General features: G+C 42.9%; 1 protein-coding gene across 2 annotated transcripts in view; it reads left to right on the top strand.

Annotated features, from left to right (window-relative positions):
• Window positions 1–12,238, top strand: part of SUSD4 (sushi domain containing 4) — a 236,146-nt gene extending 223,908 nt beyond the window's left edge. For both annotated transcript variants that reach the window (XM_089685054.1, XM_089685055.1), the window contains exons 6-9: window positions 613–804; window positions 1,578–1,722; window positions 8,967–9,325; window positions 11,709–12,238. In XM_089685054.1, coding sequence (XP_089541180.1) covers window positions 613–804; window positions 1,578–1,722; window positions 8,967–9,325; window positions 11,709–11,746 — 734 coding nt within the window. In that variant the 3' untranslated portion in view covers window positions 11,747–12,238. The remainder of the gene's footprint in view (window positions 1–612; window positions 805–1,577; window positions 1,723–8,966; window positions 9,326–11,708) is intronic.
• The last annotated feature ends 13,747 nt before the right edge of the window (window positions 12,239–25,985 follow it).

The raw sequence follows: 25,985 nt of genomic DNA, 5'->3' as shown, positions 1-25,985 counted from the left end.
CGGGCTTGGTCACTCAATTTTTTTTCTTTTTTTTAAACGAATACTATACGGATTAAACAAAAATCATTTGCTCTGGTATTGTACAAGAAACTTTTTCGTGCCGGTCCCTTCGGATAATTTTGCATGAGCTGTTGTGATTGGCTCTTGAAAGCTGGGTACTAACAATCAGATTATCAGATGATTACTTAGAAAGCGGTATTTTTTCTCCATTTTTCTCATCATGTGTTCTAGGTATTATACAATATACAGCTTAGTGAGCAACTACTACTTTCTTCTCTGCTATCTAAAAATGCACACACTGGAATTGTTTTATATGTTTGTGTGTGTTTTTATTATATGTACTACTTACCCCTGTTTATATCAATAATTTGTTATAGCTATAGTGCTCTGTATTCATTTGTAATAATGATACTAATAATGTAGAGAAATTGTCAGGAAATAACCTGATAACTTGAAATTGATTGTAAATAGCTTTATAAGCCTTGCACTTGCGAGAAGAAAATGGAATACCCCTGCACTAGATGAAAGGTGCATGCTGGCAGGGGTCTCCCCGCTTGTTGGTAAATTCTTTACAGTGTGTGATATCTATTTCTGACATTTTATATCTTCCAGTTTGCCCTCTTCCTCCAATGGTGGCACATGGAGATTACATCTGCCACCCACAACCCTGTGAACGCTACATCCATGGGACTGTGATCGAGTTTTACTGTGATCCGGGCTACGTTCTCTCCAATGACTATAAATACTTCACCTGCCAGTCGGGAGAGTGGTTCCCGACTACTCCGCTCTACTGTGTCAAGTCTGGTGAGTCCTCCAAGAAGATTACACTGTAACAAACTGTAGTTCCAAGGGTTCTAAAAACATTTGCAAATAGTACTTGAGGTCATTGCAGCACGAATAGTTGAGTGTAAATGAACATCACTAAAGTTTTACGGGTGAAATCCAGCTTGTGTTTTGGAATATTTGTATATATTCTAGTGTTTTTCCCTTTCAAGGTTTAGTCCACCCCAAATTCAAATATCATTTTTTGAATGTTCCTTCTGTCTCTCTTGGTGAGATCTCTGCACTGACTTCCCTGGTCTTCATACCTGCTGTGGACATTAAGAGGGATTCCCTAATCTAGCTCCCTGCTGGATTCTTCCTTTTCTTATACTAAAGGGAATGTAACGGGGAACTGGAATAAACAATAGTGTTTAGTAACACCCAAAACTCCAAGATGAACAGAAAAGTCAGAAATTATGGCAGGGAGATCTTGCTTTTAGATAAAAAAACTATGGATCTGACAGCCCACCATACTCCACCATAGTAAAATATTACGTTTGGGGGTAACGTCCCTCTGAAAACACAATGACCATACAGTTTATTGCACCTTCTGTAGTGATGGCTTATTGCTTTCTTGAATCATTCCTTTTTTACCATAAACTGTAAAAGGAAATATTCCTTTATGATTATGCACAAGGCAGACAAGACTGGCATTGCATTGTCAAAAGGAAGATGGCTCATGACCCTCATTCTTTGTATTTCCAGGCTAACCTTTGACATACATTTATTTCTGCCTTTGGTATTCTTTTCAACAGAGAGATCATGGCCAAATACACAAGAGACGATGCTGACAACATGGAAGATTGTGGCTTTCACAGCAAGCAGCGTGCTTCTTGTCCTTCTGCTGGTCATCATCGCCAGGAATTTCCAGACTAAGTTCAAGACTCACTTCCTTCCCAGGTGTGTCCAAACAGGCTTGTTCTTTTGAAAAGACACTAAGAATTTCATATTGATGTGTGGAGTTTTCATACTTGGTGATCCTGCTTTGAAGGTTCTTTTGTAGGCTCTTCCTGGTATTGGGTGACAACCAGGGGCGGACTGACCATTCGAGCAGTCGGCACTGCCCGAGGGCCCGGGGTCAATAGGGGGCCCCATTAAATGACCCGGGTACCTTTTTTATAGGCTTTTTTGGGTGTGTTTTAAGTGTGGGCAAGGACACAGGGGCCCCATGATCCCCTATTTCCCGGGGGCCCCATGAGTTGTCAGTCCGCCCTTTAGTGACAACTCTGTCCCTGTCTCAAATTGTTTGTGTTGGCATCTTATTATAGGAGAAGATGTATCCATCGCACTCCTTACAGGCTCACCCACAGTTTGTGTAGGCTTCTGTAGTGAATTGGTGCATGGCGCCACCATAATAGTATCGTAAAATAGTGATCTTCTCCAGCACACCTTGGTATAGTGATAATCTTCTCCTTTACAGTTGTGGCCAAAATTATTCAACCCCCACTGAAATTGAGTGTTTTGGCCAGTTTGACATTGCTTTTGATCATTCAGTCATCTTGCTTACATTTACATTAAAGAGGCACTTGTAGGTCAGACAAATATAACATAACAGTTATAATGAAATAACCACAAATGTCTTTTCTGTGCTCACAGCATTATCAGTTTTATTCAACCCCCAAGTGACATTCAATCTTAGTACTTAGTACAGCATCCTTTTACAGTTATAACAGCTTTTAAACGTGAAGCATAGCTTGACACAAGTGTCTTGCAGCGATCTACGGGTATCTTCGCCCATTCTTCATGGGCAAAGGCCTCCAGTTCAGTCACATTCTTAGGCTTGCGCACTGCAACTGCTTTCTTTAAGTCCCACCAGAGGTTCTCAATCGGATTTAAGTCTGGTGACTGCGATGGCCACTCCAAAATGTTCCAGCCTTTCCTCTGCAACCATGCTCTAGTGGACTTGGAGGTATGCTTGGGATCATTGTCCTGTTGAAAGGTCCAACGTCTCCCAAGCCTCAGGTGTGTGACGGACTGCATCACGTTTCCATCCAATATCTCCTGGTACTGAAGAGAATTCATGGTACCTTGCACACGCTGAAGCTTCCCTGTACCTGCAGAAGCAAAACAGCCCCAAAGCATGATTGACCCTCCACCATGCTTCACAGTAGGCAAGGTGTTCTTTTCATCATAGGCCTTGTTCTTCCTCCTCCAAACATAGCGTTGATCCATGGGCCCAAACAGTTCTAATTTTGTTTCATCAGTCCACAGAACACTATCCCACAACTTTTGTGGTTTGTCCACATGGCTTTTGGCATACTGCAGTCGACTCTTCTTATTCTTTGGAGACAGCAAGGGGGTACGCCTGGGAGTTCTGGCACGGAGGCCTTCATTACGCAGTGTGCGTCTTATTGTCTGGGCTGAAACTTCTGTACCCACATCTGACAAATCTTTTCTCAGTTCCTCAGCAGTCACACGGGGACTTCTCTCCACTCTACGCTTCAGGTAGCGCACAGCAGTCGAAGTCAGCATCTTCTTTCTGCCACGACCAGGTAGCGTTTCAACAGTGCCCTTTGCCTTGAATTTGCGAATGATGCTTCCTAAGGTGTCTCTTGGTATGTTTAACATCTTTGCAATCTTCTTATAGCCATTGCCCTTCCTGTGAAGAGAAATCACCTCTTCTCTTGTCTTCCTGGACCATTCTCTTGCCTTCACCATGTTTGTAACCACACCAGTAAATGTCTAGAAGGAGCTGAGTATCACAGTCATTTTAAAGCTGCCTAATTGGTGCTTATTATGCTTGATTGCTGCTCGGTGACATCCACAGGTGTTTTCAATACCTGATGGAAAGCACCTGTATGAACCTCTGTTCTTCAGAGTGGTAGTCTTTAAGGGGTTGAATAATTGTGGCAATGAAGAAACCACATAAGAACCATTTACTACTGTATTACATAAACAATTGATGTCATTTTAGTTGCATTTGGGTAGTTACAACGTCCTTGTAGGATTTGATTCTGAATACAATTCCAAATGTACACTATAGTCCCTAAACCCCTTTACAGCATTGGGGGTTGAATAATTTTGGCCACAACTGTATCCACATAAAGTAACAGGCATCACAGGCTGATGTTTCCGGACTTTTCAGGATCCCTTTTTCATGTGAATGTGAATAGTCATGTAAATAAAGGGCAAGATTATAACTAGATCCCCATTTTATAATCTTATTATAGGACACTACAAGCAGGGGTGTATTTACCACAAGGCAAACAAGTCATTTGCCTAGAGCAGCATTTTTCAGGGGGGCAGCACTGCCCTCCGTAAGAAGAGATGGAAGAAGGGACATACGTGCCATGGGGACCAGGTGGGATCTGAGAGAGGTTGTGGGCTGCTTGATGGTGTATGCAGAGCCCGACTCTTATTCCTGGGGAAGTCTGGAGCTGTGAAGGTGAGTGTCTTTCTCTCTCTTGTTGGGGGTGGGTGGTGGTGTGGTTGATGTATGGAGGGTGGTGGTAGTGGAAGGCTTTTTTGAGTGTGTGTGTGTGTTGGGGGGGGGATTGGTTGGTGTCAAGGGGGAACAATTTTTGTGTTGCCTAGGGCAGCATAAAATCTAAATACACCACTGACTACAAGGTGCCAAAGGAAAATTGCATAGGCATGGTCTACTGTTGTCACCATCAGAAAATTTGCACAGAGAATGACAGAAAGTGGCTCAGAAAAGGCTGTAGGAGAACGGGATGGCTGATATGCATCAAAGGATTTTAAAAAAAGGGAAAACAAGTATTTTATTTCCTAAAATGGCAATTATTTATGATACACCATGCTTTAGCTATCGAAATGTCATTTAGTTATAGTTTACATGTATGTTAAATAATGAAGTATCACCTCCATGTAACACAATTCTTCATTCCTTATTCATCATCCTTGTAGGCATGATAAGATAATTAAAGTAGAAGCAGCATGCTAGCAACTGAAATGTCACCATCCTAGGCTGGGGTGTCTGTCCTTCCTGCCATGCGTGAAAAGGAGGAAGGCTTGCTTCTTTGGTTCCCGCCATGAAGCTTTTGTTAGACGTCTTATTTCCTAAGAATGCTGTCAAACAGCGCCAGTGTTTCCAAAGTATAAAGTAAAATATAAACAACTTGGCTGGAATATTGGAAACAGCTGCCAAGTGACCCATATTCCATCTCTAGTGTCTGCGGGCTGACACCCTGCCAGTTTAATGCATCGTCACTTTCCATTGTAGTCAGTTTTACTCAGAAGTGGTTATTAAGTTGTTTTATCACTTATGTGGAAAAAAAAATCAAAATAGATTAACAGCGTGGAATGATTTAGCTAAGAGGCTCCGAAAACCAACATAATGCCTTTTCTGCAGTGCTGGCGGGTTCATGCTGTTGCAATGATATAAAAAGTCTTCACAGTGTCTCCTCTTTTTGGTATTACATGCCACTGATTTTTGGGAAAATTTGAGCGGTTTCGGTTGAGTTTAAACAAAATGTACAACAGAGATATTATTAGGAAATAGAGAACAATACCAATAAAATCTCCAGCACATGTCCCAGTTATTTAGCACAAAAATCCTATTTAAACTGATTCAAAAGCTTGTCTTAAAAACAGCAATTGTTTGGTGTATGTGTTTGCACATACTGTATATACATGTGAAGCTACATTGGTCTGACATGGCACCTTTTGAAAATTTCCATAGGCCACGATCACACACGACAATGCCGTGAAAAGTGATCCACAATGGATCTTTTTTTAGAGTGCAGCTAAACAGCCCCTGTCAGGTGTTCTGGAAACAATACCTGCCACCTCCTGAATGCCTGTTTTTTATTTTGATTTATATCAGGGCTAATGTGCCACAACTGCAAATCAAATGTTCGGCTTGCAGTTACAGTGCAGCCCCATTCACTTCAATGGTCCAGTTTGACAAGCGGTGCCACCTGTAAACTTGGCATGCCACGTTATATTGACCACAATGGAGAGCATTAAGATTGTAGAATGTGATCAGCCTCCACCTGTATTTTACTGTTTAGGCTCAGAAGCCTGTTTTTACTGCCCCCGGCACACTTGCACTTTTATTGCAATGCGCAGTAATGCATGTTGTGCACATTGCTTTGATGCAGTGCAATTCATTCCTAATGGTACCCCTACACACCTTCTCAATGCACTTGCATTGCAGCACACTGCAACATGTGGTAAGGCACTAAAGTGCATTACCTTGTGCTGCCGAAAATGGTACTTGCACCTTTTTTGATGCACTAGGCAGTACATTCTAATAAATGGACTGCCTTAAAGCAGAGCTCCACCCAAAAGGGGAAGTTCTGCTTTAAAAACTGGTCCCCCGCTCCCCATTAAGGATTGGCACCTTTGGGGAGCGGGTACCCAAAATCGACAGGTACCTGCTCCCAGTTCCGCTGTGATCGCCTACGTGATCAGAAGCGGAAGTTGTCCCAGAAGACTACAGTCCCAGAAGACTACTCACGCATGCGCCATGGGCACCCGGCTGTGAAGCCAAAAGCTGTCACAGCCGGGTGCCCAAACTGAAATGCCGGCGCCTGGAACTCCAGACTGCTGGTGAAACAGGCTGCGGAGAGGACACCGCGGGACCCTGGGACAGGTGAGTGGCTGTTTTTTAAGTCAGCAGCTACAGTTTTTGTAGCTGCTGACTTTTATTTGTGCACAATGTGACTGGAATTCCACTTTAAGTAAATGCATGTTAACCCCTTCAAATGTGCGGCCTCCCGGTGTCTGGGCCTAGACGCTGAGCGGCCGCACATTTGCGTTCATGTAACAAAAAACATATGTGCTGAGAGCACGCGCCCTGCGCGCTCCCAGCACACATGAGGTACTCACAGAAAGGTCCGCTCTTTCGATCGGGATCTTTCCCAATCATGTGACCGGCCGTGACGGCCACATGACACTAAACCACGCCCCGTCCCGCCCACCTCCCAGCGCAGGAACTCCTCTTCACGCCGGGACAATCCGGCATGAAGGGGTTAAGGAGCGTGCATTAACGCAGCACAACTGTGTGAACAGGCCCTTACATTGGTTTTACCTTAGCTCCCAACCTGGGACCTATTGAGAGTAGGCCTGCCTTGGAGGTAACCCCATCCTCTTTAAAGAGTATGCCTGGGCAAGAGAAATAAATAATTCAGTACATCTCTCCAATAAACACTAATTTCTCCATGTTTTGTCTGTATAAAAATGCTGCAAGAATAGAAAAATACCTTGTGATCTGCCAGAAGTCCAGTGAGCTCCTAACTTCTTATAGTGAGCAGTCTTTGCAATAATAATATGGTGGCCTAGTCAGGTTGCGGATGTCAAATCTTGATTTGGTAAAGTGTTGTCCATGCGAAGTGACAGTTACAGGAGTCGAGACAAATTATTTAATAATACAGGGGGTACTTACAACAGTTAAAGTTTATTCATATGGGGGGGTTTTTAACCACATAGAAAACAATTGTTGTCTATGTGCCCTAGCAGCAACTGGTGATTTCAAGTTTACATAAAGTCCATGTAAAGCTAAATGTCCATCCAAGGCTATCCTTGCAATAGGGTGACAACACTTCTGTGTGAAATCCTGCAATTTTACTGCAGAATAACAGTGTTGTCACCTTGTTACATAAGGTGGAAAATGAATGAATCTACTGGCAGGATCAAAAGATAATAAAGCTGTGTTATGGTGATAATACCTACTGACAGACTGCAACATATACTTTATCTTTTATTTTTCCCATAGTTTAAATTTAATGCCCAACCCCAAGCAAACCTTGTCATTAGGAAGGGATAGAACCTCTGTCAGAATTTTTTGTGGTCTGTCTCCACTGGGGAAATTTTCCCTCTCCTTCTTTTGGGGCAGCAAGACCTACACAAAAAGCAAACATTTTGGACTTTAAAAGAAAAGATATAGAGTTGTGAAAGTCCCTTTATTATCTTTAGCACTACAAGCAATACAATTTTTAATTGAATGAATTAAACATTTTAAACAGATAGTCTGCAGCCAGCAGGTGGAGAGTCATGTTATTTTTCAAATTTAGCATCTCATCTTAGTTACTTTCCTAAAAAATTGTGTTCTGTTTACAGACCTCAGTAGCTTAAAGCAATAGTAAACCACCCAAAAAAAAACCAAAATAATGCCCCCCTCCCACAAGTTTAGCCCTCCAGCGCTGCGCTGTTACGGCTCCCCGGCACCGCTATCTTCAGCCAGTCTTCCTTCCAGGTTCACGGACTCTGGGAGTATGAATGGCCAAAGCCACAATGATGCCACTTCAGCATATGTGTGCGGGAGGCCTTGGCTGGGGCACAGAGCTCTGAAGGTCCGGCATGCTGTCCCTTCAGAGCACACGTGCCAGTGACATCAGCGGCTGCATGCTGTGTGAATATCTCCTACACGGTGCAAGTTTAGGAGATATTCACTCTACCTTTTTATAGGCTTACTTGTAGGTAAAACTTACAAAGTGGACTTTACTTCCACTTTAAAAAGGAACTTCACCCTTCAAAAAAAAACTGTAGTTGCTCTCATTTAAACATTAGGTACTTACCAGTTGCCGGAGTTCTCACTGCTGCAGGTCCCCGGAGCTGCCGTGTCGGATTTGGTAGCCAGCTATGACTTTCTGAGTCACATGATTCCCTGTGTGGGATCGCATGGTCCTGAAGCCTCCTGGCAAAAAAACATTCAAGAGTGTTGGGGGCGGGGATGGGGAGGAGCATAGGTGGCGCTTTAACTCTTGAGTGAAAATATAGTTTAAGGTTCAGTTTACACACAAACTAAAAGAATCTGGAAATATAACTGCTCCCCCACTGTTCCCTGCCTGCCTGCTCTGTTCAGATGGAGTGTTTTTAATTGGAGAGAAGTAGTCTGAAGGCAAACAGCTTCTAATGTGCTCGCTGTTTAGAAAACTCCTAATGATCTGGGACACCAGTGGCATGGGGGCACTGTGTATTTAGTGTTTCTTTGTAAAGCAAAGCTTTTATACACATTAAACCAATTTGTTATACATGTTTTAAGCATACAAATTTCATTAAAAAAAATTGATCCCAATTTATTAAAGAAGTACTGTCACTTTTATCCTTTCAGAGCAAAGCAGCAGTGTCTGTCACTTTGTAAATAATAGCTGGAACATTGTACAAAAAAAACAAAATTGTATGAACCGTGCACAGGCTCACAACAATCCTATGTCATATACATGATTTTCTTTTTCCAGAAGCCCTCAAGACAGCTCGGCGGAGCCGGACTTTGTGGTGGTGGACGGAGTTCTGGTGATGTTGCCATCCTATGATGAAGCAGTCAGCAGCGGAGTCAACGTTACTCCACCAGGCTATGTGTCCTCTGCAGGTCAGAGGAGCCCAACACAAACTGAAGAATCTCACCCACCTGCTTATCCCGGCAACCCCAACTCGGACAGTATATGTGAGGAGTCAGAGACCTTTGACAGCTTGCTGGACTCCTCCGACCTCGGCCACACATTACATTCCTCCTCCATGACGCACATGAGAACTCCGGGTACTCAGAATTTGAACAGTGAGGCGGCATCCACGAGTCCAAGCATCGACATTGCAGATGGTAACTGTACTTAAAGTGACTCTGTCACCAATTTAAAATGTCCAGCCAAAAATGCTTTTCTTAGCAGTAAAAACTCAGCGGGGTTCTAATCCTTCCCCAATCTGTCCCCTAAAAACGTTTTTGCTAGACATGCACTGTAAAGCCCAATTGAACTTTCAGTTTAACCTGTTGCCACCCACATAACATATATGTGCGACAGCAATAGGGTGGGCTTTAACCCCTACATGTTGCACATATGCGTCACTGGCTGCTGTTTCTGTGCTGAGAGCGCGCTCACAGCACTCACAGCACAGAGACCAAGCTGTCGAAGACAACTGTCGGCTCCCACTAATGATCAGTAGTTTGTAAGACCAGCTTCCAAACATGTGATCACTGTGAATGACAATGGTCTCATAGTCGCTGATCCTTTCCACCCCACCTCCCCGGGCATTCATAACCTTTTATAGGGATGGCAGGGTGGGCAAGAAGGGGTTAAATCACCTAAATACACTCCAGGTGTATGAAATGAAAAGGTGTGCAAAGCCTTTCAGTTTGTTTTCAGTACAAATCAGACACATCCTAAGTAGAAAAGCCTGTCCTCTGCCAGCTTGTTGCAGAGATGGACCCATACTTTTAGTGTGAAAGCAGCTGTCTTTTTCTAGAGATCCAACAAGCTCCATGTTGAGTCAGGCCTAATAACTTTTGCAGTCAGCAGGCCTCCTTCTCCTTGCAAATTGGAGAGCTGTATCACTGACTAAGCAATGTTGAACCTCTGTAGGGAGAACACTCTTTCCATACTGAGAACAAGGGTCCTTCTCTGCAGCATACTGGCAGGGGACAGGCTTTTCTACTCAGGCTGTGGCTGCTTTTAAAGAAAACGAACTGTAAGACATTGAACACCTTTTTATACACCTAGAATGTATTTTCCTGATTTAAACTAAGTTCAGTTGGGCTTTAGTTTTCATGTTAGAACTAAATAGTACTAACGTTTTTCCTGTAGAATGAGTTGTCTAATTTTCATTCAGTTTCATGTGCTGTTTTAAATTTGGGAAGTCCAATACTTCCTCTTCACTTTCCTTAACCATACACACGGTACCAGCATTTACAGTACACTCTGTGGAACCTAGGACATTGATTCTACAGAGTCATGCTGAGTGGGCCAGGATTTTTTTCCCCGGCATCAGCTTACTGTCAATTTTTCTTATCGGTACAGTATTTGATAGTCACCTGACAAATGATCATTAAAAGGTGAGCAGGAAGTTTTTCTTCTAATTGTTTTACTTCAGCCCAGCATGCAGCCATTCTCAACCAGGGTTCCTCCAGAGTTTGCCAGGGGTTCTATGAGTTGTGGCTGAATGACCTCTCATTTGATGATACCTGCATAGTATGGGGGTCAGTGCCACCAGGTAGTGCCAGCTGTATGAACCAAAGTATGTCTTTAGCTGTCTGTAAGGGTGGCATTCTGACCACCACTTTACGGGGGACATTCTTTCCACTGGCCACCACTGTAAGGGACATTTGTTCCTTTGACCACCTATAAATTGTTTTTTAGCAGGGTTTAACGGAGACCTGAAAGTTATTTCCTCTGGGGGGAAAAAGGGTGAGAAATCCTGACTTAACAGGAGCAGATAAGGATATAAAATAAAGTTGGTTAAACACTTTCAGTATTTAGTATATAGCTAACCTGGAAGTGGTTGTTTTTTTCTCAACAAACTTAAAGAATAATTGAACCCTATGAAATAAGTGGTGGTGGTCCACTGCTACACCCCCTGGGTGTCAGAGGCACTCTCATTGCTGAGTGGAGGGCTCTATGCTCTCCTTTCTCAGGGCTTGAGTATGATGGAAACATTGGAGAATTCTAACGCAGCAAAATCACCATGGTTTGTTTTCTGCATGAGAAGTTGCATATTAAAGATCAGTGGGGCATCTATGCTGACTCATTGATCCACTAATCTTTATATCCAGTTCTTCATGCAACAAACAATTAAACCCACGTGATGTTGCTACTTCAGAGCCTTCAAATCTTCCCATCATATTCAAACCCCAGTGAAGGGGGAGATCCTTGAGTACCTGAAATACATTGGCTGTGTAGTCTCTTCGTGAAGGAATATGAATGTTGGAAGCATTTGGATTCTCAAACCTTTGTTTGGTGCTCTGGTTGAAAGCAGCTCTATCAGAGCTCTGATAGTTCTGATCATTTTAGCGACAAAGTTTTACTTGTTCCAGACTCTTTACTATGGCTGTGGGCTACTTTACCATCTTTATGAACACTAAGACTTTGTTCACTTACCATCATAATGCAAAAGGAAACTTAATGGTAGAGTTTTTTCTCCTAGGGTTCAGTTGGCCGTTAAGTTTATCACCCTGGATGGTTTAAACTTAACTTTCTATTTTCTTTTTGCAGAAATTCCACTAATGGATGAGGATGTCCCTGAATCATAATAAAATATAGACAATGTCAAAATTATTTTCTGTGTATTTTAATTATTTCTAAAATAAAGCTATGATATTTTGGTGACTACTTCTTCCACTGGAACTGCAATAATTCAGGCCAAGAAGAGTGGGCGATAAGAGGATATCATTGTTGATTCCAAAGACAGATGGGCAGAAGATGGTGATGGGAAGCATGCCCAGTGACACGTGCAATGACAATTTGTTTTTTTTAATAGCTAAGTTTACTTGTTCATTTTACATCAGCCGAGAAAAAGGCAATAAAGATATACCTATGGCCAAACACTGATTCTGTTGAAGGCCAATAGAGGCTCATAAATAGATTTCTACCCTGTAGGTCCATTTGAAGCGGACAAAGACCCACCAATACCTGTAACTACATACTGTATGTGCCTTCCTCCAGAATCCCTTGCAACCAAACCATGAAATCTGCTCTGACCTAGCTCTTGTCACTTGGCAAATAAACACTCTGATTACACAATGGTTGTTGAAGGTTTGGGAGTTTTTGTTCTTTGGTGCCTGGTGTGTTCCTAGCCAGTGTAATTTCTGTGCATGCATTTAGGAAATATTGAAGTTTATCAGAAAATAAGTATGATAAGAGTTTTCTACTTTCATATGCAAAATTTTCAAATAATGTAAAAAAAAGGCAAATAGATTTTTTTCATTTTCAGTAGACCTTGGTTAAAACCCATGTACATTTTTGTCATCTGTGTCCCATTGGGGAGATTTATCTTTAATTTCCTGCCATGTAGGCACAACAGGAAGTTGGAGTAAATTTCACTTAGGCAGTTGTAACTGTAGCAAGTGTCTCCATTGGAAGATTTTCCCTCTTTTGCTGTTCTAGTGATAACAGTGTTTTTGATTTTGCTCCCAAATGAGAACACAGACCGCAATAAAAATCAGAGAAAGGTTCTAACTCCTTCCCCCGTGTATCCAAAATAAAAATAACAAAAAAACTTTGCCTTTAGATACAGTCTACCACCATCCAGTGTAGATGAAGCATCCCACATTGCTGCTTCTGCTTGCCACATGGAACTTCAATCTTAGACTGGTTATTGCCAGCCTACAGTAACTTTAGTGACCTCCAGTCATTTGCTCCTTACATGCTACCAGCTGTCCAGGTTTTGTGAGCACATGAGGTCTTACCTCCTACCCTGAACCCTGTGCTGCCTTACTGCCTTGCGGTTGCAAGATGTCTGATTCTGGAGCCAGGGACACATTCCTACTCTACTGGGTGCCCCCAGCTCACAGTCTACTAGCTACTCCACAGCTGCTTTCAGTGTGCCTATTGAGTGTGCCAATGTCAGTAGGCATGGAGCCCTGTTTCCCTCTGCTCTTGGAGGTTATCCTGTTCTTGCAATTTTCTTTAACCCTGTAGGGTGTGCCTAGATCCTCAGCCCCTTTGGCAGAGGTTTTCATGACATTCATGTAGGGATATATGACCAAAATCGCCCAGTTATTTGCTGACTATGATCGCAGAGGCCACAAGGATGTTCCCGTGCCTTATCCCAGAGATTCTATAGTGGCTTCCAGGCCATCAGCCTCAGAGAATGATTCTCAGTTGTTTCAGTCCTTAACTGATTCACTTACCACTGAGGTGTCATAATCTACTGCCGTTACTACCAACCTGAAGGAGACCTTTTCAGGTCTGACTCATGCAGTGCACACAACTATAAGAATAGAGGATTAGCCTACATCTACCAGTGCTGCTTCCAGTGTTGGGTCATTTAAAACTCTTAAGGCTACAAAGACTTTACCTTTGCACCCTCTTTTCCAACTATTTCTCTATAAAGCTTGGAATCATCATGATAAGCTGTTTGCTTCCCATAAGCCATTTTGGCCTTGTATCCAGTGAGAAGTTTGTGCAGGAGTGGTCTATTCCCATTGTGCATTCAGCAGTTTCCCACTTTAACAAGATACTTACTAGAAGACACACCTGTCTTTAACGACCAAAGCAATAAATAGAGCTGTCTTCTCAATGGTGAGCCCTGCCATTTATTTCATCCCGAACCTACATTTTTAAACCATGTCTGACTCATCAAAATTCCTTATAACAACAGAGATCTAACCACTATTGTGATGGATCCCTCATTTACAGAATGCGTTGAGCATATATCTGTAGCAGTAAATGTCAGCTGCTGAACTGTTGCCATCAATGCGCATAGCCTTTGGGATGGCATCTCTTCGGCAGGCTCCTGACAACTTCATCAAGAATGCTAATAGTGGCAAAAGCACCCATCTTGCAGAGCGTAAGAAGCCTAAGAAACAGTCTGTGAGGTCTGGCTACCTAGGACCTATGAAAGTTGGTTTCTTGTCCACCTGCCACCTCTTCAACTTCTCAACTCCAACCTTTGTGTGTCACCGCCCAGATCAACAGATCTCAACCAAGTCCTGTCAGGTCAACTGGATCAAGGAGTCATTGCTCCAGTTACAAAATGTATCCAGGGGTTTTATTCCAATGTGTTCATTGTTTTCAAGCATAGAGGGAACATTTGTTTGCTGGAAGCTTCCTATCTCATCTCTCACATGTCTCTTGACAGTAAATATGTGTAGGACATTTTGGCTGAAGTCCTTGGCCATGGAACCCTTATGAAAAAGGCATTTGATTCACATGGCCTTCAAGGGACAGTGTCTCTTCACTCGTCACGGTGGAAAGAGCTTAAGGAACAGACTGCAAAGTCTTCTCCCTCTTTGAAATTATAGAAATGTCCCTTTTTCATTAACATTTTCCAAGCTTGGCTTCCTGTCCATCCATAAGCATTTAAAATCTGCCATATTCTCAGACAAACCTTCTGTTGCATGAAGGTGTGCCCCCACTTTCTAGAGTGGGGAGAACATTTGTTTACCTTTGCAAAAGCCTGGACAGCTTGTATCTTTGATGCTTGGGTACAGGAGATTGTATCTTAAAGTGTTACTAAACCAAGGATCCTGCATTCACTATATCTGGTCTCCCACAGTACACAGAACTTAGAAACTCAATTATTGTTGTAAATATAAACTACTAAATACCTTTTCTCATCAGCAGGATATAGTAGTCATGTGACTTCTATCAGTGTCCAGCTGAGCAGTGGTTAAAGCTTGTAGGATTAGTTTTCATTATGCTCTGACTGCCCTGCATTACTCCTGACCCTCTATCTGGACAGCGCTGATTGGCCCTGTGCCAATCACATGCACCCTCCCAAAGATGCAATTCACAGCAAACTTTAGTTATGTGATTTCCTTGACTTTTGGAATCAGGAAACTTTCTGCAGAAAAGTTAATGGACACAGGTTCAGGAGGATATTACAATGTATTGACAAAAGCGCAGGACACATATGCATCAATTTTGCATATTTTTTTTCATGTTTTTGAATGCTTTGTATTCATTGTGCCATGAATTTTTGTGGTCCTGATAGGATCTTTGAAAAATTGCTCCAAAACATGTATGAATTTCTTAAACTAATCTGACCAGTGATAACTGGAACAGGAAAGAATTGTTTTCAGTACTGGAAGCTTGGAGCTGATGTTTTTATTATTATTACAGTTACTTATATAGCGCCATCAATTTGCGCAGCGCTTTACATATATATTGTACGTTCACATCAGTCCCTAACCCTCAAGAAGCATATAATCTAAGGTCTCTAACTCACATACACATACTAGGGCCAATTTAGACAGGAGCCAGGTAACCTACCAGTATGCATTTGGAGTGTGGGAAGAAACCGGAGTACCCAGAGGAAACTCACGCAGGCACAGGGAGAACATGCAAACTCCAGGCAAGTAGTGTGGCTGGAATTTGAACCTAAGACCCTAGTGCTGCCAGGTGAAAGTGCTAACCATTTAGCCCAATTTATATTTTTTTCAGTGATGATCTACTCTATGGCCCCTTCTCACATTAGCCTTACCTAGAACCCTAGCACTAACCTTTCTTGTAATCCTCACTCTTACTCTTTCTGTAACCATTATACTAATCATCACAGTAACCTTGATATTATCCCTCACTGTAACCATACAAATACCCCTTCTTGTAATTTCAATACTAATCTTCCCAGTTACCCTTACACAAGTGGTGTCCTAACTGCAGCCAGGGGGACAGATGTGGACCATTGCTGGCTTTTATCCAACCCTTGGGCCAATATTTCATCCACTGACACCAACAATGGGGCATAATTCCCCCCAATGTCACCAACAAAGGGGCACAATTCCTCCCAAAGATACCGACAGTGGGGTACAATTCCTCCCAATGACCCCAAGAATGGGGCATGATTTTTCCTAATGACACTAACGATGGGGCACAATTCCTCTAACTGTCACCAAAGGTGAGGAACTATTCTTTCCAATTACACTAATGATGGGACATGATTCTTCTCAAAGACACCAACAATGGGGCGCAATTCCTCTCACTAACACCAAAGAAAGGGCATTGTTTACTCCCAATGGCCACAGTCCAGTCCTAAAGTGTGAAGGACAGTAAACTGGCTGTTTGTTTAGAAAATTTGGAGACCCCTGCCTTATACCAACCCTTGCTGTAAACCCAACCCTCCCTTTAATTCCAACACTAAAACAGGGCATACTTCAGTAAAATTTTGCTAAAAAAAAATTTAGTTTTCTAATGGTGTCCGTGGCTGTCTGTAGGGCCGGCAATTACCTACAGGGATCGATGCTTGATGCACTTTGTGTGTGTCACTGAGGCTCTCAGAGTCAGTGGCGCTGAGGAAGAGGGTTACCCTCGAAATGCGTCAGGGCATTTGGGCCTTGGATGTCACTTCTTTAACATCAGTTCCTTTGACTTGTTCTGAAGACATGCACTTTGTCACTGTCTATATGTCTACACTCGTTTGTGAGTATAATTTTACTTAAGTTTTAATAAACTAGTATTTGGGATAATGCGCTACGCCAGTGCGCTCTTGTTTTATTCCTTTCACAGTAGATTCATTATATCCCATATGTAAATGAACACCAACATAGGGTGGTCACTATGGGTGGTTGTAGATACACCTGTGCCACGTCTTTGATTGCTAGTTCTATCCTTATCCCATAACAGTATCACATGGACTTTGTAGGCACCATAGACAGCAATTAAAGGATAAGTTCACCTTTTGTAACATGTTACACCCATATTCAGAGTTTAACATAACATCAGACTGGCCCCTGCGCCCCACTTTAACAGCTATCAGGGGATCTTCTCCCCCCTCATTAGCTGTCTAATTTGTAAAAAATGCATCCGTGCGGGGCTCCGTCCGCCCGGCCGCGTCACTAATTCACAACCTTAGTGGCTGTCGGCTTGTAGTCCTCAGTAAACTACCACGACACTGTGGAACCTGTGGTACTTCATTCTTCCTATCAGTATATCTGCTTAACCATACATCCCGTACAGCAAGCAGATATACAGACAGATCTGCAGGAGACCTGCATGGCACCAGTGATCTACTGATCGCTGGTGCAGCACTTTACAGGCTCCTGCAGACAAAAATGATAAATGGCTATTTTTTTACCTGCAAGAAAATGTGCATTTATTATTTTTTTACCAAAAGGTGAATTTATTCTTTAAAATACAAAATATCTTTTATTATAATAGTTATATCTCACTCAAAGCACGAGTCAATAGCGAAAAGACACCATTATATGGTTATTTATTAAATTCAATTTCTTCATTCTTCCGTCTCATCACCCAATTGCCATCCCAGAGCAGCAACTTTCCTCCAATAATGTAAATGCAATTTTTAGACAAAAGTTTACTTACTGAAAGGTCAAAGGAGCAGAGTTTGAGCTTCTCCTACAAATGAAGTTAGACAAAACATGAGCATCAGTGTGCCAAGTATGCGATCTAGATCAGAAATGTACACAGATACTTGGATCCTGCACACTCCCAGCCCAGCTGGACTGACAATCATAATTGCTTGGTAACTAGAATGTAAAATGTTCCTATAACGGAACCGGACCCTGACTGCACTTGAGTATTTCCGTTAAACTCCCGCTTCCTGTCCAAACACTGATTACGGACCCCACCGCTGACCATACGAGACTAGACAAGACCAGTCTTGAAATAAATCAGGAAATAGACTGCTTTATTTTAACACAGACACAAGATATATACATTCAAGGGAACAATTCTCCCCTCCCTGCATAAGGACACAGGGCGGGTCAAACCAAATCTAGCAACAAGAAACACATCAGCAGACACCCCCCACCAAGCCAATACACAAACACATACATCCCATAATAGTTTGCTCCCAAGCAAGACACACAATAGAACAATGGGATGCAATCACATAACACCAAACGATCCATAACCCCCACCTATCTCCTATACATGTCTACACAATATCAGGACATTTCACCCTGCACCCCTGACAGGCACAGGGTGACTTACACATAAGAGGGATATGGGGAGCTGAGACAGAGGTCTCCCCCACCCCTCCAAAGTGAGCTGTGTTCCATGGGCCCCCCCACCCAAAGTCACTCCCATCACAGTGCCGAGAGGTGATCAGGTCGGGGGGACTCAGGCATGTCAACTCCCCTTAAAATCTAGGAGGTCATTCTGGTTTTTACCCCTCCCATCTGATCTCCCTTGATTCCCCATTAGAGACCTGAGCCGGCTGCACTTTCTGACATCGCCAGCAAATGATTTGTATTTTACAAGACCGTCGTGACATGTTCATATGTGGTTAATGCAGTAAAAGTGTATTTTCATGTTTTGGTTATTGTTTCAAACAGCTGTCAACATTTAATAAGGAGCATTACTTCTTTGCTTATACACACTGGATATAATTCTGTGTTTTTGTTTTACTTCATCTTGCCTGTATGAAATTCTCAATATCTGTTCTTGGGGCCCTTTCACACCGGAATGCAATATGGGGTAGTAAAGGTGAGTTTTGTGCATTTTCCCGCACTGTATGTGAATGTGCTGCCCTTGTGAGACATGCGCAGATGACAATTAATTGTTAATGGCACCTTAAATGCATTGTGCCACCAAATCATATGGTACCGCAGTTCAGAGTGGTGAGACTCGAATGGGCTGTCAAAACCAGAACATGAGGGACCACACTAGTGTGAATCAGTCCATATTCTGTATATATGGACTCTGCACAGTAGAACTTCTCTTATTCTGTATGTTGGATGTAATTCTCTGTATCTATTCTTACTCTGTATCAGCCTTTCTCAACCAGGGTTCAGGATTGCTAGGAGTTCCTTGAGCAATGAGAAACTTCTGTCTCTCAGATAAGTAACCTCTGACAATAATGATCTTTTTAGCTAGCTGCGAGAGGGGATTCTTCCCAATGACCACAAATATAAGGGGCATACCTTCCAGTGACCGTCTCACTAATGTGCCATGAGCTGTAATCAATAGCGGCGGGTTCCCGGAGACCAGAAAGTTATTTCAAGGGTTCCTCCCAGGGGCGTATTTACCACAAGGCATTTGCCTAGGGCAGCATCTTTCAGGGGTCAGCGGCATTTTCAGGGGGGGCAGCGCCACCCCTCCTAAAGAAGGGATGGAAGAAGAGACACATACAGCATGGGTACCAGGTGGGATCTGAGAGAGGCTGTGGGCTGCTAGTTGGTGTATGCAGAGACTGACTCTTGTTCCCGGGGATGTCCGGAGCTGTGAAGGTGAGTGTCTTCTCTTTTGCCAGGGTGGGGGGGAGTTGCCAGTGTATGGGGGGGCAGTGGTAGTGGAAGGCTCTTTCAGGTGGGGGTGGGGGGCTGGGGTGTTGTTGGTCAATGTCAGGCACTCTTCATGGGGGAGGGGGATGCTGGTCGGTGTCAGGGTCTCCCCGTGGGGGGGGGGGAGGGAGCCGATTTTTGTGTTGCTTAACCACATGCCGCCCAGCCACTGTAGAAATACAGTGGCAGGGTGGCACGGCTGGGCAAAACCACGTTTTAAAACGTGTGTTTTTAAAACAGGTAGGGGGTGCACGCGAGTCGCGCTGCCGCCCTACCTGTCCCGCCGATCACGGCCGCGAATGTCAGTCGCCGGGTCACAATTTGGACATTTTCACTTAATGGGTGTACTCACTTTTGTTGCCAGCAGTTTAGACATTAATGGCTGTGTGTTGAGTTATTTTGAGGAGACAGCAAATTTACACTGTTATACAAGCTGTACACTCACTACTTTACATTGTAGCAAAGTGTAATTTCTTCAGTGTTGTCACATGAAAAGATCAAATCAAATATTAACAAAAATGTGAGGGGTGTGCTCACTTCTGTGAGATACTGTGTATATGCAGTTGTGTTCAAAATAATAGCAGTGTGTTGAAAAAAGTGAATAAAGCTCAAAATCCGTCTAATAGCTTTTATTTCCATACACACAAATGCATTGGGAACACTACACATTCTATTCCAAATCAAAACATGAAGAAAGATTTGTGTTGTTCCTCTAAATAAATGAAGAAAAGTGAATATTAGACTGTTCCAAGAAATAGCAGTGTTTGTATTCTTCTTTACAAACTCAAACATTCACTATATAAACTGAAAAATATTTGAAGATTTTGCTTTCCTTTGAATCATTTAATGAATATTTGGTTGTATAAGCACTGTTTCTGAGAACTGCTGTACATCTGTGTTGCATGGAGTCAACCAACTTCTGGCACCTGTGAACAGGTATTCCAGCCCAGGATGATTGGACTACATTCCACAGTTCTCTATTTCTTGGTTTTGCCTCAGAAACTGCATTTTTGATGTCACTCCACAAGTTTTCTATTGGATTAAGATCCGGGGATTGGGCTGGCCACTCCATAATGTCAATCTTGTTGGTCTGGAACCAAGATGTTGCACGTTTACCGGTGTTTTTGGGGTCGTTGTCTTGTTGGAACACCCATTTCAAGGGCATTTCCTCTTCAGCATAAGGCAGCATGACCTCTTCAAGTATTCTGATGTATTCAAAGTGATCCATGATCCCTGGTATGCGATAAATAGGCCCAACACCGTAGTATGAGAAACATCCCCATATCATGATGCTTGCACCACCATGCTTCACTGTCTTCACAGTGTACTGTGGCTTGAATTCAGTGTTTGGGGGTCGTCTGACAAACTGTCTCCGGCCACTAGACCCAAAAAGAACAATCTTACTTTCATCAGTCCACAAAATGTTGCGCCATTTCTCTTTAGGCCAGTCAATGTGCTCTTTGGCAAATTGTAACCTCTTCAGCACATGTCTTTTTTTCAACAGTGGGACTTTGCGGGGGCTTCTTGCAGATAGCTTGGCATCACATAGGCGTCTTCTAATTGTAACAGTCCTCACAGGTAACTTTAGACCTTCTTTGATCTTCCTGGAGCTGATTGTTGGCTGAGTCCTTGCCATTTTGGCTATTCTACTATGCATTCGAATAGTAGTTTTTTGCTTTCTTCCACGTCTTTCAGGTTTTGGTTGCCATTTTAAAGCATTTGTGATCATTTTAGCTGAGCAGCCTATAATTTTCTGCACTTCTTTATATGTTTTCCCCTCGCCAATCAACTTTTTAATCATGGTACGCTGTTCTTCTGAACAACGTCTGGAACAACCCATTTTCCTCAGAATTTCAGAGAGAAATGCACTGTAACCAGTATGTACAACATTTGCTGCCTTCCTGCCTTAAATAAGGGCAATAATTGCCACCTGTTTTCAAAGAATGAATGACCTCACTAATAGGTCCACACTGCTATTATTGTGAACATGCCCCTTTCAATTAGTGATTCAATGACACAGAATCAGCAGCATGCATGTCATGACTGTTGGGTCTGTTGGATTTCTATTACTCTACTACATCTGCTAGTAAATTATTTGCCATGTAGAAATATCATTTCTACCAAAAACAGTGATTGATCAGGTTAGTGATGTCTGACTGCTATTATTTTGAACACAACTATATATATATATATAGAGAGAGAGAGAGAGAGAGAGAAAGAGAGAGACAATTAGGCAAAATATACTACATATATATCTTTAAAAAAAGGAATTAGCATACAGTACATATAAAATTCATGCAAATATGCATCTACAAATATGGAACATCAAGAACCCTAACCCTCTCACATTTTATCCAAAAGTAAACAAAAAAAATTAGTGACTAAATATGCAATTAAAGTGTATGTAATCCATAACAATTATCTTCTCCTATATTTACTCTCTTTTGGTCTGTTAAAAAAAACATGTAAAGCTCTCTGTAATATCTATTCAATAAGTACAAACATTACTTGATGTTGAGCCTGCTAGAAATCTGTTGAGATCATAGCTTCCTGTGACCTCTGCCTGTGCTGTTATCAGTTCTCTATGTGGGCTACAAAAGCAAAAGGGGAGATTTTCTGTAGTTTTAACGGCCTTCCTGCTCTAGAGTGACAATATTACTCCTCCATGCTGTAGATACAGTACGGTGAGTGAGCGTTGTCACCTTAGGGCAGGAAGTGCTACTGGAAGCATCACAAGGTGAAAAGAAAGTGACTAAAGGCAGAATAAAGAAAACAAATGCAGCTACCAAATCGAAGGGCTGCTAAACTGCAATATGTTAATTTTTTTTATCGGTTTCGAAACACTTCAAATCTGTTTTGTCTAATAGGGTATAAAACCTTTCCTGACCCAAAGCAAAGGTACATCTCTGACTCAAAATGCCATGATATATTTTTGTAAATTCTAATAGTTTTTTTGATTATTTTTTTTTTACAAAAATGGAACCTGTTGTTCATGTGTTGTTTGAGATATATCTTGGAGAACAATAAAACATTCATTCTAGAAAAGGATCTGAGATATGTGGAATGGAGTGCACAATAGCAGTAATAAGCTGACCCCGTCAGATCTAGTGTGTTGGTCGGTTATAAAGCGTAATGTACCTATAAATGGATGGAAGAGGACAGATAATAATGACAGGGCACTGCCAACAGCACTTATATGACTGCTTACCCATTATACATCTGCCAGCACACGATGGGCACAGTATTACTCTATTACTCTGGACAGGTGACAAAATAAATTGGCAGAAAATCTACGAACAAGAAGTCACACAAAGCCTGTTGCGAGGTAATACTAACGCACAATAAAAGGTACAAACCATGTATAGAAATGTGTCACTGATCTACAAATGCAGCTTATCAGGTGTGGTGCAACAACAAAAAAAGGAGAAGAAAAAGTGCCCCAAGGGCCAGATAAAAGCAAGCAAAGGGCCACATCCGGCCCACGGGCAGCAGTTTAGAGACCCCTGCCCTAGATCAACAATGCTGCTGTCCAAAGGTGCCCCCTGTGCTCCCTCATCCAGAGTAATACTAATACAGGAGGTGTGTTGCTGGCCACATCACCAGGTGAAAACAGTGGGAAAAAAGCCTTTCTCACACCATGTTCAAGATGCACTGCAGTTGTGATCTGCAGTTTGTGTCAATGTTAAGGACACCCCAAGTACAATCACAGCTTGCTATGACACATGCCCCCCTGACTAATCAGAGCCTGCCTCTGACACACACCCCCTCCCAATAACAGCCTGCCTTTGACACACACCCCCTCCCAATCACAGTCTGCCTTTGAAACACACCACCTCTCAATCACAGCCTGCCTCTGACACACACCACCTCCCAATAACAGCCTGCCTCTGACATACAACCCCTCCCAATAACAGCCTGCCTCTGACATACAACCCCTCCCAATAACAGCCTGCCTCTGACATACAACCCCTCCCAATAACAGCCTGCCTCTGACATACAACCCCTCCCAATAACAGCCTGCCTCTGACACACCCCCCCCCAATAACAGCCTGCCTCTGACACACACCCCCTCCCAATCACAGTCTGCCTCTGAAACACACCACCTCTCAATAACAGCCTGCCTCTGACATACAACCCCTCCCAATAACAGCCTGCCTCTGACAGAAACCCCCTCCCAATAACAGCCTGCCTCTGACACACACACCCTCCCAATAACAGCCTGCCTCTGACACACACACCCTCCCAATAACAGCCTGCCTCTGACACACACACCCTCCCAATAACAGCCTGCCTCTGACAGAAACCCCCTCCCAATAACAGCCTGCCTCTGACACACACACCCTCCCAATAACAGCCTGCCTCTGACACACACACCCTCCCAATAACAGCCTGCCTCTGACACACCCCCCCTCCCAAACACAGTCTGCCTCTGACACGCACCCCCACCCAATCACAGCCCGCCTCTGACACAGACTCCCTCTTAATCATAGCCTGCCTCTGACACACATCCCCCTCTCATTCAAAGCCTTCCCCTGACACACCCCTTCCCAATCACAGCCCGCCTCTGGCACACACCTCCTCCCAATCACAGCCCACCTCTGGAACACACCCTATCCCAATCACAGCCCGCCTCTGGCACACACACCCTCCCAATCACAGCCCGCCCCTGACACACACCCCCTCACAATCACAGCTCACTATAACACATGCCCCCCTCTCAATCACAGCCTGCCTCTGGCACACACCCCCTTCCAATCAAAGCCTGTCTCTGACACACACACCCTCCCAATCACAGCTTGCTATAACACATGCCCCCCTCCCAATCACAGCCTGCCTCTGGCACACACCCCCTTCCAATCACAGCCTGCCTCTGGCACACACCCCATCCCAATCACAGCATGCCTCTGGTACACACCCCCTTCCAATCACAGCCTACCTCTGGCACAGACCCCCTCTCTATCACAGCCTGCCTCTGACACCACCCCCCCAATCACAGCCCACCTGACACACACCCCTTCCCAATCACAGCCCGCCTCTGGAACACATCCTTTTCCAATCACAGCCTGCTTCTAACACACACACCCTCCAAATCCCAGCCTGCATCTTGACCCAGACTGAACAGACTATGTAATGCAGGGACATGGTGTGTCTGCATAGTGTCCTGTATCCCCGATAACCACTAGCAGGAAGAAGAGATGGTCACATGAGAGAACTTTTTATCTTTGTAAGGAAAGGTAAGACAGATCATTTCTGAATCTAAGCAAAAATGAAGTTATGGTACCTGATTGGTTATAATGGTATTGTTAATGTGGAGGTGGAGACTCAGCTCCTTGCACAGATCGAAAGGGCTGGGAAAGTGGTAATAATGGGGGATTTTAACTACCTGGAAATTGGAGTAATGGTACTGCAGGAACAGTTAAAGTGCAAAAATGTATAAACCTACTACAGCACAATTTTATGGTGTAGTTCATAGAGGCCCCAACTAGGAATGATGCTCTGCTGGACCTGGTAATCTCAAACCATGCAGAGCTTATTACGAATTTCCATATAAAAGAACATCTGGGTAGCAGCGACCATAACATGATTTGATTTATTGTTAGCTGTAAACATCAAGCACATACGGGAAAAATAAAAATGCTCAACTTTAAGAGAGCTAATTTTTGCCAGGCTGAGAGCTGCTCTCCAAGACTTAGACTGAGAGGGAATATTGGCTTCGATAGACACAACACAGAAATAGGAGTTCTTCAAAAAGACTGTATGTGAACAGACTGAAAAATATGTTCCCATGAGCAACAAGTTTAAAAGGCTAAAAATCAAACCTATGTGGCTTACGGCCAAAGTTAAAAAAAAGCTATAGATAATATGAAAAGAGTTTTTATTAAATATAAAAATTAAGGAACACTATCATCGTGTAAACATTACAAAGAATATAACAGAATATGTAAAAAGGAAATAAAGACCGCAAAAATTGAAGACGAATGACAGATTGCAAAAGATAGCAGGACCAGCCCCAAAAAATTCTTCAAATATATTAATAGTAAAAAGGTCCGAGCATGTAGGTCTTTTACAGAATAATCTAGAGGGGGTGACTGGGGACAAAGAGAAGGTAAATTTATTAAATACCTTCTTCATCTCTGTGTATACAATGGAGCATGGGGGAGCTCTTGTCCATAATGGATGTGGTATTGACACAGCTCCAGACGATCCACATTGGCTCACAATTGATATGATCCAGAAATATTTAGACAGAATAAAGGTGAATAAAGCACCTGACCAGATAGCATACACCCACAGGTCCTTAAAGAATTGAGCTCTGTCATTTCAAACCATTGTGTCTAATTTTTAGGGACTCTTTAATGACTGGCATAGTACCACTGGATTGGTGTAAGGCCAAAGTGGTGCCAATATTTAAAAAGGGGTCAAAATCTTTACCAAGTAATTATAGACCTGTTAGTTTAACTTCTATAGTTGGGAAGATACTGAAGAGTTTAATAAAACACTATATAGATGAGTTCTTGCTGGAAAAAAATATTTTAAGCAACAGACAGCATGGATTCATGAAGACAGAAGTCGTCAAAACAAGTCT

Source organism: Staurois parvus, unplaced genomic scaffold (genome assembly GCF_062004578.1).
Source record: "Staurois parvus isolate SC_StPar_1 unplaced genomic scaffold, SC_StPar_1.0 ptg000362l, whole genome shotgun sequence".
NCBI classification, from domain to species: domain Eukaryota; kingdom Metazoa; phylum Chordata; class Amphibia; order Anura; family Ranidae; genus Staurois; species Staurois parvus.
The sequence above is the reverse complement of the archived record's forward strand: the minus strand, read 5'-3'. Positions and strand labels throughout refer to the sequence as shown.